The following is a 16,282-nucleotide window of genomic DNA, read 5'->3' on the forward strand; positions in this document are numbered from 1 at the left end:
GAGATGCGAATGCCATTTTAGGTTTCGCAAAATGCGCAGTACCTATTTGCATAAATACTTCGCTTTTGAAGGATTAATGTAATTTGCTACTAGGGATATGGACTAAACTTTGACGAATCTTCTCAATTTTTGGTTCATATCAGACCATTTTAATAAGAATATTCGACAAAACGATTCAAAATTATAATAACTCCACTCTGGCTATATGATATTTAATAAAATTGATATTTAGGATTTTTGTCATAATTTTTCAATTGAATCATTCATTTTTGTTTATACTTAAACAAAAAAAAAAAACGGTACAAATGATAATAAGCAGTCCACAATACATAAGTAAAAAAAGGTCTCGGTTCAATTATGTGATGATGTACAACACAATAATGCTATTGCGAAATGCACGTTTTGATTATTGTCTCGTGAGTGCCTGTTAGTCTTTCGTGAATTTTTTTTTAAAGATAGTAGAAACAATAGATAATCATTAAGAGAGAGATTATTATTAAAAAAAAAAGAATAATGAAAATGCTTCGAGTGAATGGGTGATGTAAAACGCACATAAAAATGAATACTGCCAACCAAAGGATTGATTGATAGACGAAGAAAAACAGAATGAATTGTGAAGGATAATACATCGTGAACTCCGACCTTTTCATTCCTTCCTAAAATAACAATACAAATGAATTATAAGAAGGATGTTCAGTTATCGCATAGTTAGATGAAAAGAATGGCATTTAAAACAAATATTATAGCAGCAGAATCGTAAATCGATCAAATAAAAATTTGACATGTTAGGTATATTTAATCTGTTAAAACTTACTATCTTTTTAATACTAGTTGAAACTTGATAAACATTTTTGTTTAAAATAATATTATATTCACCTATAAGCAACTATATTTATCTATTAACGTTGCAGTGCTCAAATTTTCGATGCATGGTCATTTGGCTAATCTATGAAAGTATTGTTGCATCTTGCAATAGACTCCGTACTACTAGAGTATCCGTCTGTTGTTGCTGATGTACTGTTCCATGATTTATCGTTTGTTGCATTTTCTCTTGCATGTTAGTTGGCTTGGGCGTTGAGAAATACTGGAACATAAGTTACAACAGTGACAGATAAATGCAAGACGTATCCAGTAATTTTTGGAGTTATAGAATAAAGGGGGGGGGGAAAGGGATCAGAATTCTGGCCAAGTGCAAATCATTTTGCAGATTGCGAGTGTTTTTTTTAATAAATGAAAAAAAAAAGTAATAAATTATGAAAAAGCGGGGTTTTTCTTCATAATGAAATATTTTCTATAGATTATGAAATTCGTTATTTTTTTGGCAGATGATATAAACAAATGTTAAAAAAAACACATTAAACTAAATTATTACAAATTAAAGTCTCCAGATTACCGATTACAAGTGGACACACCAAAAACAAAAAAAAAAAAAAAACAGAAGAGAAATGGCAGTTTGGATTACGTTTATGTTTGGAATTTCAGCTATAGTTTCTTAGGCTAGTGTCGTGTTTTAATTCGTTTTTGTAGAAAAGTGTTCTCATTCTTGTGTTGGCCACTATCCAGGAAGTAAAGAATCAATACAAAACCAAGAGGTCATCAGTATGGCGGTAGAAGGTCATAAATACAAAAGTAAGCCTGGCAGAGTGACATGCACTGAAAAAAAATGTACATTTAGTTCTAGAGATTTACCGAATTATGTGCATTAATTTTTTTAAAAAATCTAATGCACAGAAACTGTTACTTCCATGCTCTATTTTATGTTTTGTATCTCTGTTTTGTATTAAATAAATAAATAAGCTTAGGAAAAAAGATAACAGAAAACACTGCACTAAATTAATCCTGCGTGTGTATAACTGATTTTTTTCTAATATAGAGCCTGTATGATTTATTAATAGACGTCTTTCCTATATCTAACAGTTTCATCTAGCTAGTTATCGATCGACTACTATGGTAGCATATAAACATACAAAGAGAGAGCTGTTGTTGTTTGGAACTATGGCAGAAGCAACTAAAACTAGGAGGTCAGTGTATTATGTGTGTGTTAAAATAATTCAAATACTAAATTTCATTAAAATCTGTAAAGTCAGAACAAAAGTTTCATCGGGTACTTACTGATAGAGAAAACAAATGTTATGGACGTTAACACATTTTGCGACTTTTTAATGTAAATTCCATCTACGAAAGGTTATAAAGCATCGTACATGAGAGTAGACTAAGAACTACATAATCCTGAAAAATTGCTGTAGAAACCGAACGTGGAATCTAATTCAGTCACTTTAGACCTTTAATAAGTAGGGCGGTGGTATCTCACAGGGAGATTATAAGTGGTCTTTTTACTTTCACCTTAAGGTATTCAACAATCATCTATTTCTATGATGAAGTTCGAATATTGTCATTTTGGCAAAGCTATCTGCTCAGACAATCAGGCAGGCACTCTTAAAAATGACTCATACTTATTTTTTCCATAAAAATAGCCATTCTTGACCTGATGTTTATCAGGATCGGTTTTGACGTCCCTGTATATAATTGAAAAACATCCAAGACTCTGCATCTCATAAATTATTTTTCAACTGTAATGTCAAATGATTTCATTATTTTATATTCATTGTTATGTACCTAATTGTACTACCAACAAATATGTATCTAATACTTTCACGTTAAGTATTGTTGCCACTTTTATTCTTGCAACAATTTGCTGGCTTGATTGGCCGATTGATAAGCGTACCTGCTCTCCAACCAACAGGTCACGAGTTCGAATCTCGTCGAGGGTATATACGTTTGTAATTGTCTTCAGATGGGAAATGAATTTCATCTTTCGATGATCTCACACCGGACGATGAAATTCATCGCTTATTGGAGGCCTGAAGTGGCTTGAAAAAGTCAAATGTTTGTTCTCTGTGTAAAAATAAATTTAAAAAATTACAAAAAATATAATTGGGGGGAAAAATTCCATCCACGGTACAAATGTACTATAGGTTGACTAATAACCTTTCGTGGGTGTGAACCACATTAAAAAAAAATCAATTATGCGATTATTGAATAGTCCGGTTAGGCATTTAGCTTGAGGTCGGGATCAAGCGAACAATCAAGCTAGTAGAATATATTTCAATAGAATATAGAAAAATCTTTTGTATTTATATTTTATATTATAAATAAAAAATACAAATTATATTTTTCTATTGTATTTAAATCGAAAGGTCTTTCGTTAAGCAAATCATTTTCCATTGCCTTCCGTCTTAAAATATGAGGTATATTCCTAGATTTTTTTTTTTTTAAATTGTGTGTGTGGAAAATTTTTTAACTTGGGTATACTATGTTAAAGATACCAAGCAATTTTATAAGCTAGGTTTTAATTTTATCTTTTATCTTTTTTTTCCAAGTAAGCAAACAGACAAGTAAGTCAAGTTTGCGCCTGAACGTAGTTAAAGTCTGAGGCAACTCGTGGTAAAGGTGGAGTAAGCTCCGACTACTTTCCTTAGTATTTCCCCCTAATGCAAAGCACATCCCCTTACGGAAATGTATGATGCTATGCATTAAAGGCAAGGGCCACTACCCAGACCGGTTTCGACTTTTATTGAGGTCTTGTCAGTGGGAGCCAAACCAAAAAAAAAAAAAAATGCCAAGATTAAGTCATGTTTATTTTACCTACACAAGTTGCCACAAGGTGCTTTGACCTTATTAAATAAAAATCTCAGGATGAAAGTAAGATGTAGAAAGTTTTTTACCTTGGGTATAATATATGTTAAAGATACCAAGCAATTTTATAAGCTAGGTTTTCATCCTTTTTCCCAAGTAAGCAAACAGACAAGTAAGTCAAGTTTGCGCCTGAACATCGTTCAAGTCTAAGGCAACTCGTGGTAAAGGTGGAGTGTGTGTGTGTGTGTGTGTGTGTGTGTGTGTGTGTGTGTGTGTGTGTGTGTGTGTGTATATATATTGCGTGTGTGTGTGTGTGTGGAAAGTATTTTACCTTGGGTATAATAAATGTTAAAGATACCAAGCTATTTTAAACCTGGTTTTACTCCATTTCCCAAGTAAGCAAACAGACAAGTAAGTCAAGTTTGCGCCTGCAAGTATTGCAAGTCTAAGTGATCTCACACATAGTGCAAGACCAAAGCAACTCATGGTAAAAGGTGGATAAGCTCTGATCACTGTTCTTAATATTTACCCATAATGCAAAGCACATCTCCTGGAGGAGATGTATGATGCTATGTATTAAAGGCAAGGGGCCACTACCCAGACCGGTTTCGACCTTTATTGAGGTCTCATCAGTGGGAGCCAGGTTTCGTGGCTCCCAAGTTATTACTAAAATCTTGGTATTTCTAGCCTGGCTCCCACTGATGAGACCTCAATAAAGGTCGAAACCGGTCTGGGTAGTGGCCCTTGCCTTTAATACATAGCATCAAAGGGCTATGTATTAAAGGCCCCTTGCCTTTAATACATTAACATTTACCCATAATGCAAAGCATTATGGGTAAATATTAAGAATAGTGATCAGAGCTTATCCACCTTTTACCATGAGTTGCCTTGGTCTTGCACTATGTGTGGGATCACCTAGACTTGCAGGTGCGAACTTGACTTACTTGTCTGTTTGCTTACTTGGGAAATGGAGTAAAACCAGGTTTAAAATAGCTTGGTATCTTTAACATATATAATAAAATTATAGCAGGTACTGAAAAAAAAAAAAGTCTTACTCATCTGGCATACAATGAATATGTAAATTTTTGATAATAAATATTTTTTTAAAAAAAAAGTGAAGTTTCGAGGGACATTTTAAAACAGTCTTGGGAAAATGAACCAACTGATGGGAGAAATCGGAATATATATAACTTTCTTGATTAATTCATGTTGTTCAGAAAGTCCAAATTTTATTTCAGATATAATCCAAAGATTTTAATGAAGACGTAGCAGTTTTGATTGAGTTCAAAATATATACTAATTTATTATAGTTGTTCTTTATCAAATAACTTTTTCTATGTTTATTTATAAACTTAAAAATATTGCTCATACTTCTTATACTTTGGCTTCTCATCTCTGTACATATTTAACTTTCAGATCCATTTGACCTCTCTAAAAAGGAACCTGTCAGTTTCAGGGTAATAACCTTCCCCAACGGTACTTTGTCTATACAAAAAACGAATCTTGAAGATGGAGGAGTGTACATGTGCGAAGCCGAAAACAGCATCGGTGAAGGTCTTAGAGAGGTTGTGACACTTAAAATTCACGGTAAGGCAGATGATCTAACCCCCACACACAAACACTCACGGATGTCCGTAATTACAGTGATGACACTGCCAGTTTATTTTGAAACTTCCTGTGAGAGATTTAATATAGTTTGTTATCTTCTCTATTAACCTCACTTAGTCGTGGATGTATTAAATCTTGTGGCCTGTTAGTTTGTATGTGTTAAATTGTTAGCACTAAATGGCGGAAATGATCTATAAATTGTTGTGACCTTGGTGAAATCTAATATGTACTAGAAATTATTTTGAAACAAATAAAACAACATAACTGCTTATGTGGACTTTAATTGTTCTGTCGTTGACTTCATAACAACATCTAGCATTGTTGTGCGCTTAGACAAAGGTTTCAGTTTTGCTTCCAAGCTATTTGCATTGTTCAGTGGTTTTTCAGCAACGTACTACATAACGTTTTTTTTTGTTTTTGTTTTTTTTTTTTGTTTCTTTGTAATTTTGTAAACGTGCTTGATGTTATTTCATTTTTACCTATTATTACACTTTTATTATTATTATGTTATTATGCAGTGAGGAGACGATAAATTGATTCTACTATACTCTAAAATGATTACTGGTCGCTTCAAATAATGAACTGCTTTAGTTATTCTCAGGCTTTCATTTTATATGAAATAAATCAGAATGCTTACGTAAATTACATTTTTGGCAGAGGCAGTTTTTGCAAATATATTTTATTTACATTGAATCCACCCAAAAACCATATTATAATGATATGGGAAATGACTTTTCATTTTATAACAAATCTCAAAGTAAGTGAACTTCTAAGTGGTGTGGGAATATATTATTTCATAATTTTCATTAGAGAGCATAGGTAATTCAGATTTTGAGACTTGGAAAGTATTGTATTTTATATTAAAAGAAGCTATATTTATTTTTATAATTTCTCACAAAACTTGAAAGAAAATTTATATTTAATACTTATTTCATTGGTCATATGCTGTTTGCAAAATAAGTGAAATTTGTGATGAAACGTTAAGGTACACTTTTCTTGTAATCAGATTTACTTTTGATCTGTTTATCATTTTGATATGTGAAATCCTTCTAAGCTCTTAAGAATGATAATTACAAAATGCTTAACGAATTTTTATCTTTCAGGTGAAGTTTCAACATAATAATCCATTTTATTTTAAATTAAATTTGATATTGAAGACATGCAAAATTTACTGCTTATTTTTAACGTACTGTTTCTTCAGTTTCTTAACTGTGCCCCTAAGGGGAGAGACAGAGAGATAGAGAATAAACATTCACTTTATCGGCTCAGTAGCCATTTATTATAAATATGTTCTATGAAGCAGAGAACAAATAGATGTCTTATTGATGTTTATTCAAGGTTGGTGTTAGGATGGACATATGAAAGTTCTAGATAATAATAATAATAAAAAAACATATTTTTTTTAAACCTGCGGAAAGTTTTTAAAGCCACTTTAAGCGCCAGTTCTATTCACTTTCCGATCCTTTTGCAGAGTACTATTTTATCGCAATTCCTTCTGTATAAACCTCGTAATATGAACGAATTATTCTAAGGCTGTGTTGCTATTTTATCTCAGCACCTATACAGAATATTTCGTGCATATAATCTGCCACCTAAGTTTCTCGTGTAGAGCCATAAATATCATTCTGTATCTCCCTCAAGGTTTGCCAACTCACGTACAGCTATGGTTAACGCACTTAACGATGATGCAGATTTATTTCGTTTCCTTTTGCTCCTGATGCCGTTGGTTCATATAGCAGCGTCTGCCCTGTCACGGATATTCATTTCCGTATAGCCATCTCAGTTAACTGTTTCCAAGTTGAATGACCCTCCCAACTTGACAGGACTCTTTAATTATTTACAACTAAATGGCATATTTATAGCGAACCAGGTTGTGGGCATATTGGGATTTCTAAGGTGCATCTTTCTTCGAAGACTATCTTTAAGGTTCATTCATCTTACATGTTCTCTTGACTTCAACTTTTATTTCCATTATGGCTGTTACTTTTCGAGTTTATATTCTCCTTTTTCATCGTTCAAACCTTCCGATCATTTTTTTAAAAAACTTGGCTTTGACCAATTGGCTAAATTTAAAGTTATCATCAATATAAATAAGCATTTATTATTTTAAATTTGTCATCAATGTTTATTATTGGAAATTATTAGGCAATTTCCATGTCGATTATCTTTTGAAAGAATAAGATAATATTCCAGATACTTCGGAATGGTTATTAGAGAACCAAATTTATTGTAATTAGAGTGAAGCATTGCATAAACAACATAACACTAACAGAATATACAGTTTAGTTTGGGTTGGTATTATGACCTAAGCAACATTGCGTTTTCTTCTAAATGGCTTGCTTATTTGCGAGAAGTAAAATCAGAGTTTCTACGAAGGAAAATCTTGCTAACTCCATATAAGACTGGATAACTTACATTTAATATAGACTAATATCTGAATAGTATTTTATGCTATTCAGAACTCTTCTACATGCAAAAATTCGTGTTTTGTATACAGTTGTAATCAGTGTACTTGTTACTGGGACTGCACTGCTATAAATTTATAAAAGAAACGTATACAGAACGGTTTGGAGAGAGTCCAACTTTTTCCAAGAAGGTTAAGATTTTAAATTAACTTTTTTTTTTCGTAGCTTTATCTACAAATTTACTATCAGCTACTAAAAGAAAAGGAATCTGCCAGAATTAATAAATTGGCTTATTATCCATTATTATTATTAAGAGACCTCCAGGAAGTCAGGGACTCATCGAGGGAGACCATATACTACATGCACGTACTTATTCTTGTATTCATTCACACTGCTTGCACGATGTCCAATGGCAATCCATTTCAATCGCGCGCCACCCTATGAGAGAAAAATCTAGCCCTTACCCCCTTCTTAGCAGCATTCATGCTCAGCTTCCGAGGATGCTCCCTTGTCCTTTCCCCACTCTCCATGAAATGAAAAATTCCATCAACTGAAATCTTGTATTACTCTTTCAGACGTGTGTAAGTATTAAACATATCACCCCTCTTTCTCCTGTTTGCTACTGTCTGCAATCTACAAATTCTCAATTGTCAAAAATATATCAATCCATTAGATTGATATATATTTTTCTTGTAATCGAATTATTATTGTTGTACTCTGTGTTTCCCTCTATTGAATTAATGTGATTGTTAAAATTAATAATATATATCTTAGTATGTATCTATTATTAATTTGTAACAATTTCCAATGTTCTCTTGTCAGCTGCTGTAGCAGTACTGTTCTGTTTTGTGTATAAAGTAATTACTAGAACTCGGAACAAAATGAAAGACTAGACTAAAAACTCAAAAAAAAAAAAAATCTTTTTTTGGTTGGTGTGCAGATGCATCTACTGCGAAGAGGAGATGCATATGTAACCCTCAATGAACTTTAATTTGTTATTTGGAAGTAAAGGTTGACAGGCGGAAGACTACGAAGAATCTTAATGTTAGTTTTAATTTAAGCAGTTTTTTTTTTAAGAAACCAACTGATATGTTAATGCTTAATCATTAGAATAATACGTGCATTATTTTAGAGAGATATTAAATGCTATGACTAATTTCGAAAGTTTTTCTAGCCTTTCCCCCACTAGAGTTATTCTTACCTCTAGTTGACTACAAACAGAATATTCATGAGTGCATATTTATTTTTATGATTACTTACAATATGTATTTTCGTTTACATATTTGCCCTTTTAACTGTTATGTTGTTCGCGTGTTTCCACGCGGTGTTACCTTTTGGAACTTGAGCCAGTGATGCGTAATAACATTTATTTACCTGACTTAATGACATTCAAGAATCCTCGATAATAAGCGCAGTATATTGAAATCCTAATAGATTTTTTGAACTGAGCTTGGAACAAAATGAAAGACAATAATTCACACCTAAGCAAATCTCTTTCATTTTCATGCTTGTCTGCTTTCTGTTCTGTAAGCTGTTAATTCCTCTTCGGTCATAAGTCGAAGTCTCGAAGCTCTTGATGATTGACTAAATTAAGCTCCTAAGCAGCTTTTCCTGACTAATGAAGAGAAAACTGTAGTTTCAGAATCTGTCGCTTCTGGGATTACTTTATCACATTCTTTCTAACCATCGTAAGTAAATATTTTCTCGGTTTCGACTTCTGCATCATTCAATAAACAACCTCATACCTCGTTTCCCATTGGCAGCATTACTGTATGAAAAATACAGTGCATTGAACTCTGTTTTCTTCGAAGCAAAGAATAGTATGTCTGTTTTAATGTTTTCTGAATTCTACGCAGTTTATTTGTTTTGCTGATTGTGTGTTCATTCAATTCAAACCAACAACAACAAAAAAAACTTCATTTGTATCGCAAAAATGAAGTGTAAACAATCGTTCGACAATAATTAATTTATGTTAATTGTTGTCGGTTAAGTCATCGAAGTCTGCTTTTAGCACGAAAATTAATTCCCGGGAGTGAACCAGTTTTATCCAATCAGATCAACGAAAATATAATTTCACTTGTTAAAACTTAGAATTTGTTAAACGTTTTCATAACTGTAATTTTGTTCTGTTGCCATCGCTTGTCTTTCACTTTTTATATCAAATTACACAGCTTGTCTGTAAATTACATAATGCTATTTTTTGGTTTTACATTCCCTCTCCCACTTCTCAGTATTATGTATTCACTCCTCAAAAAAAAAAGAAAAACTTTCGTAATTCACAGACTAGCTCATATATGGCTTTTTTTTTTTTTTTTTCCCAAAACAAAAGACTTTGCAGGTTGAAAAATTTGTGAAATATTCCATTTGACTAAATCTTCTGTGATAATAACGCATTTCTTGAAACAAGCCTTATAAAAGCAAGAAGCTATACAGGCTTTTGCGAATAATCATTTATGCAGGAGTAATCCTCAGCTACAGTAAACCAAGCAGTGACTTTTGATGATGCCTAATAACATTAGGCATCATCAAAAGAAACTCTTAGCTCATTTGATAAAAGTTGGTCTTTATTATTTTATATTTTCGTGATATGTATTTTCTTTCTCTTGGCGAAAGAATACTAAAGCTACACTGTCGTTATTAAATAACTAATTTCAAATATATTTTATTTATTGACTTCTATGTTACATACATCCCTGTGTAAACCATAGTTTTTTTTGTTTGTTTTTTTTCTCACACAGATACCTGCTCTTTACTCAGAGAATTATAAATCATTTAAAGCATTAAATACAATTTAATTAGAAACCTAATTGTGTCATATTCTTGTATGTTGAATATCGTATTTTGCTTCTGTTGCTGCAAAAATAGAATACTTCTTTGCGTGTGTTTTTTGCATAACAGCACCGATTGGTGCTGTTATGCATGTTTCTGACACAGTGGTTTGCTTAAATTATCGAACTAGTTAGACGACGTCGATCTCAGTGTATCCGTGTGTGTGTTGGGGGAGGGGGGGAGCGATAGTAAAAAATTCGTTTTAAATTTCATTGTCTTGTGTTATTACCATCCGATCAACCTTCATATTAAATAGTTCATCTGGGTTTTAAATTTAGTTTAAGCTTAACTTCTTAAATTAAATATATATCTATTTCAGATTAATACTACATGTGTTTGTAGTATTACCTTATGATAGACCTCAACCTGGACAGCTTATCTGGATATGGAATTTGAGTTCAAATTATGATTAAATATTTTTGATGTTCAACTCTAGAATCCTACAGACTAATTTTAAGTTATAAAGCTCAGAAATCATTCAAGTATCTCGATAATTTTAAACTATTTATACGATCTGCCTCTTTCTTTATATGTATCAAAAATTCGATTTATATAAACTTATCACTTTTCGTGTCGTAAGTAAAAACTCAATCTCTATATTATTCGAATGCAAACTTTATTATGTTTTATTGCTGCTATAACTACTTGGACATAAAGAAATCAAATAATTTTTCTTTAAAATTACACATCAAAAATTAATTGATTACGTATGTTCAATATTTAGTTCTGCGTTGTTACACTGTGTTTGTTGATACTATTCTATTTCATTCGTTTACTTTCCATTATTCTTTTCTCACAATGATGAGTACTTCTGTAGTGGATAAGGTCTTTGCTTAGTACTTTTTTCTGTTTTGATTCTCTTGCTTGCATATTGGGTATAAAATTTGCTTTATTTTAAAGAATTACGAACACTTCGATCTAGTTAGCCATTGTGTAGTAGTATAAGCTATAAAAAATAAAAATTAATACGTGTTTGCGTGTTCAATGATTATTTTCCAGTCTAATGTCGGTTGTGAAATAACAGCTGACTGTTATTCATAGCATCATTGTTAATAATGATTTTACTTGCATTTTTTTTTTTGTTTCTGTACATAACTTACAGTGCGATAGTTTAATTCCAGAACTGTGTAAACAAGAAATTCTATGGATATATATATATATATATATATATATATATATATATATATATATATATATTTTTTTTTTTAATAAACTTCATTTAGATCGATTTATTTTTGTTTTAATACCTCTTAGCGCTGATGTTGGAAGACAAATTTCTGCGAGCAAAGAATTGACCTTTTATTAACATTTATTTTGCCAATCTTAATGTGCTGCGTATCATATATAGTCCTTTGAACTGCATAAATTCATGAGAAACATTAGGAACTTCATAAGCAGCAAATTTTCTTAAGAGTACAAAATTCTCATACTCAAAAAAAAAAAAAATTCGTTGAGTCAAAGAATCGTACCCATGTCTACCTTTATTTCTGTTATACTTTTTCTATCCATGTTAATACGAATTTTTTTTTTAATCAAATTGTAGAAATTATACTTATGTCTGTTTGTTTGTAAGAGATCAAAAGTTCTAACTCAGTTCTGGAATTTAAATGTCACACTTCTTATACTAAATATTTGAAATGCTATTACAATCGTTATCCATGGAAAAGTGTTTCTGTAGTATCTGCATTATTGTATCAAAAAATTGTCAATTGTTATAACTTATTCGGCTGAACTAACAGATCTTGATTATACTAGATTAGTGTACTATCAACCACATTGTTATTGGAATTAGTATTTCCACCTTAAAGATGTATCATATAGAGAAACTGGATAGCTTATTAAAATACATTCCAAAAGACTATAAGCGATAGCTGAACAGTACTGTTCTGCAGTAGATAGTTTCTTTCGTAATAGCTCAACCTGGCGGTGGAATTATAAATTAATTCCAATAACAGTGTTTACAAGCATGTTCGTTTGAAACAAGCTGAATTAGCGAGAATAGTTTGCGTTGTTTGTTATACTTCAATCTTACATTTTTAGAACTTCCTTTAGAATGTTGTGTGTTTTACGGCAGAATGATTAGTAAATAAATTCCTTCGAATAGATGTATTTTCTAAACAAAATGTTATATGACAATGATCTTACACTATTTTAAATCTTGTATACTTTCATATTAGTATGATTCCTACATTTTTTTCCATCGTTGCTCATACTTTTTCTGCAAGCTCGAAGACATCCCCACTGAATAACTCTTTCTTGATAGTTTCGATGTTCACAAACCCAAGGAGATTACGTTGTGCGAATGACTGATATATATTATTCCTATTTCCTGCATGATGAACTGTGTGTGTGCGCGCGCGCACCAATCAAAATCAGGAATACTGCTAGGAAATTCAGAATGTTTTTGCTGCTATTTCTGTTGACTTTATAAAAAAAAAAAAGTTACCAAGTGTCTTCAAGATTGCAAGGAAACATACACGGCTTATACCAACATGATGATGATCTCATATTAAAATGATTGTGTACAAATTTTAAAATGTTTGAAGAATCCTGAAAATCTAATATTTTATTTAGGACATACAGCGATTTGAAATTGTGTACTTTTTTTACTAATCATCCTGCATATTCACTATTATGATTGATTCTTGCAGAGACCTTTGCAAAACCAGTACGTGCATCATTCGCTGTTATTAACACAGTCATTTTGTTTATAATCATTTATTGAATTAAATTCATTTCGAACTTGGATTTTATTACATATCAGACGTTATGGTTTTTATATCGTTTGTTTTTCATATAGTGATGCCGTCGAAAATCACTATTTAAAATATATAATTAAATATCTGAGTGCGATATTTTTTCCCCATTTAGAAAATTGTACTTATTTTGTTTTCTGTTGGCGTTGATGCATATTTTTTTTTTTATTTCGTTGCAACTTAATAATGTACTTTACTGGTTTTGGAATGTTTCCATACAAATGTAAAACATCTACGAATGAATTTCAGTTATTATTATTATTTTTTTTTTCATTTCATATGAAACTAAATTTTGGTGTTAACGTGTGTGTGTGTGTATACACACACACACAGGAGACGGTCGTTCCAAAAGTAATGCCTCCATTATGGTAGCTCTCTACCAAAAAGAGATTACTGAAATAAATAAAAAAATATAAAAAAAAGATAATCTAAAGTCTATATTTTCATAGACTATTTCTCCACAATAGTTTTCAACACAGTGCAGAAAACTCCATCATGTAACAAGTGTTTCAAAGCCATTGTAGTAAACTCCAGGTTTTCTTCTTTTCCTTCGGAACACTTTTCTTCCCTTTGCTTTGACTTGGTCATTTTGAAAATGGATGCCACTGAGATGTGTCTTCAATTTAGGAAACAACCAAAAGTTGAATGGAGGCACAGCCGTATTATACGAAGGATGTTGCACAACTTCGTTCACTTCAACTACTATGAAAGAGATCGAATTTGAAACTGTGGAATGTCCTATTGCATGGATGTGGATTAATCGAACTTCCGATTGTTTCCTTAAAAAAAAAAAAAAAAACTGAATCATGGCTTTGAAACACGTTTTTTTTTTTTTTTTAATGCGGTGAGGAAAATATATTGAAAGCTATGGAGATTATGTTGAGAAATTTGTATGAAAATAAAGTAGAGATTTCATACCATATTTTTCTATATTTCACTGTTTTTTACAAATCACAGCCGAGACATTTTACTTTCGGAACACCGCTCATACTTGTGTATGCGTGTGCACACACACATATACCTTCAATTATGACTACTTTAAAATTTTGTGACTCTTTTTGATAAAGAAATGTATTTTCTGTTGCCGCAGGCATTTCTAAAATGGGATAATAGTCACCTCTAGATTGCCACTCATATCTTACGCAAAAATAGTCCTAACGCAATTAATAAGTAAATATTGATAGTGATAACGAGGTATATGAAAATAGTATTCCTTTGTCAGAAGGGGAAAAAATTAAATTGATTTTGATTTTCAGCCGCGAATGGATCACAAAGATTAATTTCATGCAGAGAATTTTTCTTTGTGATCCATTCGCGGATCACAAAGAAAAAGTATATTTTTTTTTAGCATTATATGTCAAAATAAAACTTTGACATATAATCAAATGCACATAATATTATGTGCATTTGATTATATGTATATTTTATATGCAATATTATGCTTGATGTTTATAATAATCTTGATGTTGTGGGGAAATATATTATATTAAACCTGATTAAGTGCCGCGCACGCACATTTTTATGTTAATATTTAAAATTAACATTTTGTTACTTAAGTATAAAGAGCTAATAAGCTTCATTTCGGCAATGAAAACATTACTTAAATTAAGGGGATATTAAATCCCACATAGTTTTAAAACCGAATAAGAAACTCAAAGATTGGAATCAGAGAGTTTCTTGCCGAATATAGTAAACTATAAAGTATCGGCGAACACTAGCGTTAGCCAATGCAAGTGATCCTAGTACGTAGTACAATTATAGTTTACTATATTCGGCAAGAAACTCTCTGATTCCAATCTTGGAGTTTCTTATTCGGTTTTAAAACTATGTGGGATTTAATATCCCCTTAATTTAAGTTAACATTTTGTAGTATTCTCTATCGATGGCCAATTGCCATATTCATTTCATAAATGAAAAAATAAAAATAAAACCTTTCTATTTAGTCCAAATTAACTGTTACTCTTATTAACTGATTTCATAAATAGTTACTAATATTTATATTTTTCCCTTTTTCATTTAATTCTCTTTACCTGCATGAGAACATGAATATCGAATCGTAAACTTTTATGTTACACGTAAAAAAAGAAGTATACTCATGCTATCCGTTCTTAAAATAAAATTTTATTTTATTTAATTTTGTTTATTTAAATAAAATTAAATTTTTAATTAAAATAAAATTTAAATAAAAAGAGAGAGGACATTTTTATAATAATAGATGTAACTGCATGACAAAGATTAACATAGGGAATAAAGATATTCGTGCGAATTTAATATTCTTTTGATATACAACTTTAGTGGATGGAAGTTACATTTAAAATAAATAAATAAATACCACACTCCACTTGAATAACCTAAAATTCATTAAAATCGATGCAAAATGTTAAATTGGTTTATTATTATTCTATCTGAAATATATTCACCAGTCTTTTGCAAAATTTTTTTGCTAAAATATCCTGTCCGTATCAAATGGATTTATGATTTACTATCCAAAATATGTGCATTGTCGAAATCTGTTATTTATATTTATTTTATTTGTTATATTACATTATTTATCTTATTGATGAGCTTAAATGTTTTATTTAAGCCTGCACCTTTGAGCTTGTCTGCGTGTTATCACTTATTCCCTGAGTAGGTTCCCACGTTCATGCTCCACTGATAAAATAGAACTGCATATGATGCCTGCTGTGTTATTGCTGTAGCAACTACATAGGGTGTCTCAACAACTTCATTAATATTCTTGACTAAATTTACTGATAAAATGGTATAAAGAAAATTCGGCTAAGAAGTATTATCTTATTATGAAAGGGCAACAGAACCTACTTTATATATGCATGCATTTTGCATGTACGAACTTTACATTTATAGTACTAAGCGAAGTATACTATACCTAATTTTGTATGAAATACCTGATTGCGTCTGTAATAACCCCTAACCATATTAAAAAATAGTAATCTATTCTATATATATATAAAGATAAGCCGAAATTTGAAACGTTTTTATGTCGCGTTTTTTGTCTCTTCATTGTTTTGAAACGTCGAACAATGTGTT

At 31.2% G+C, this 16,282-nt stretch overlaps 1 protein-coding gene across 1 annotated transcript in view; it reads left to right on the forward strand.

Annotated features, from left to right (window-relative positions):
* LOC150094716 (hemicentin-1-like) overlaps nt 1-16,282 on the forward strand; it is a 136,096-nt gene that overhangs the window by 58,743 nt on the left and 61,071 nt on the right. The window contains exon 20 of the mRNA XM_090411650.1: nt 5,053-5,223. Coding sequence (XP_090267776.1) covers nt 5,053-5,223 — 171 coding nt within the window. The remainder of the gene's footprint in view (nt 1-5,052; nt 5,224-16,282) is intronic.

Source organism: Typopeltis vanoorti, chromosome 21 (assembly GCF_054136105.1).
Source record: "Typopeltis vanoorti isolate ZY-2024b chromosome 21, IOZ_Tvanoo_1.0, whole genome shotgun sequence".
Lineage (NCBI taxonomy): Eukaryota > Metazoa > Arthropoda > Arachnida > Uropygi > Thelyphonidae > Typopeltis > Typopeltis vanoorti.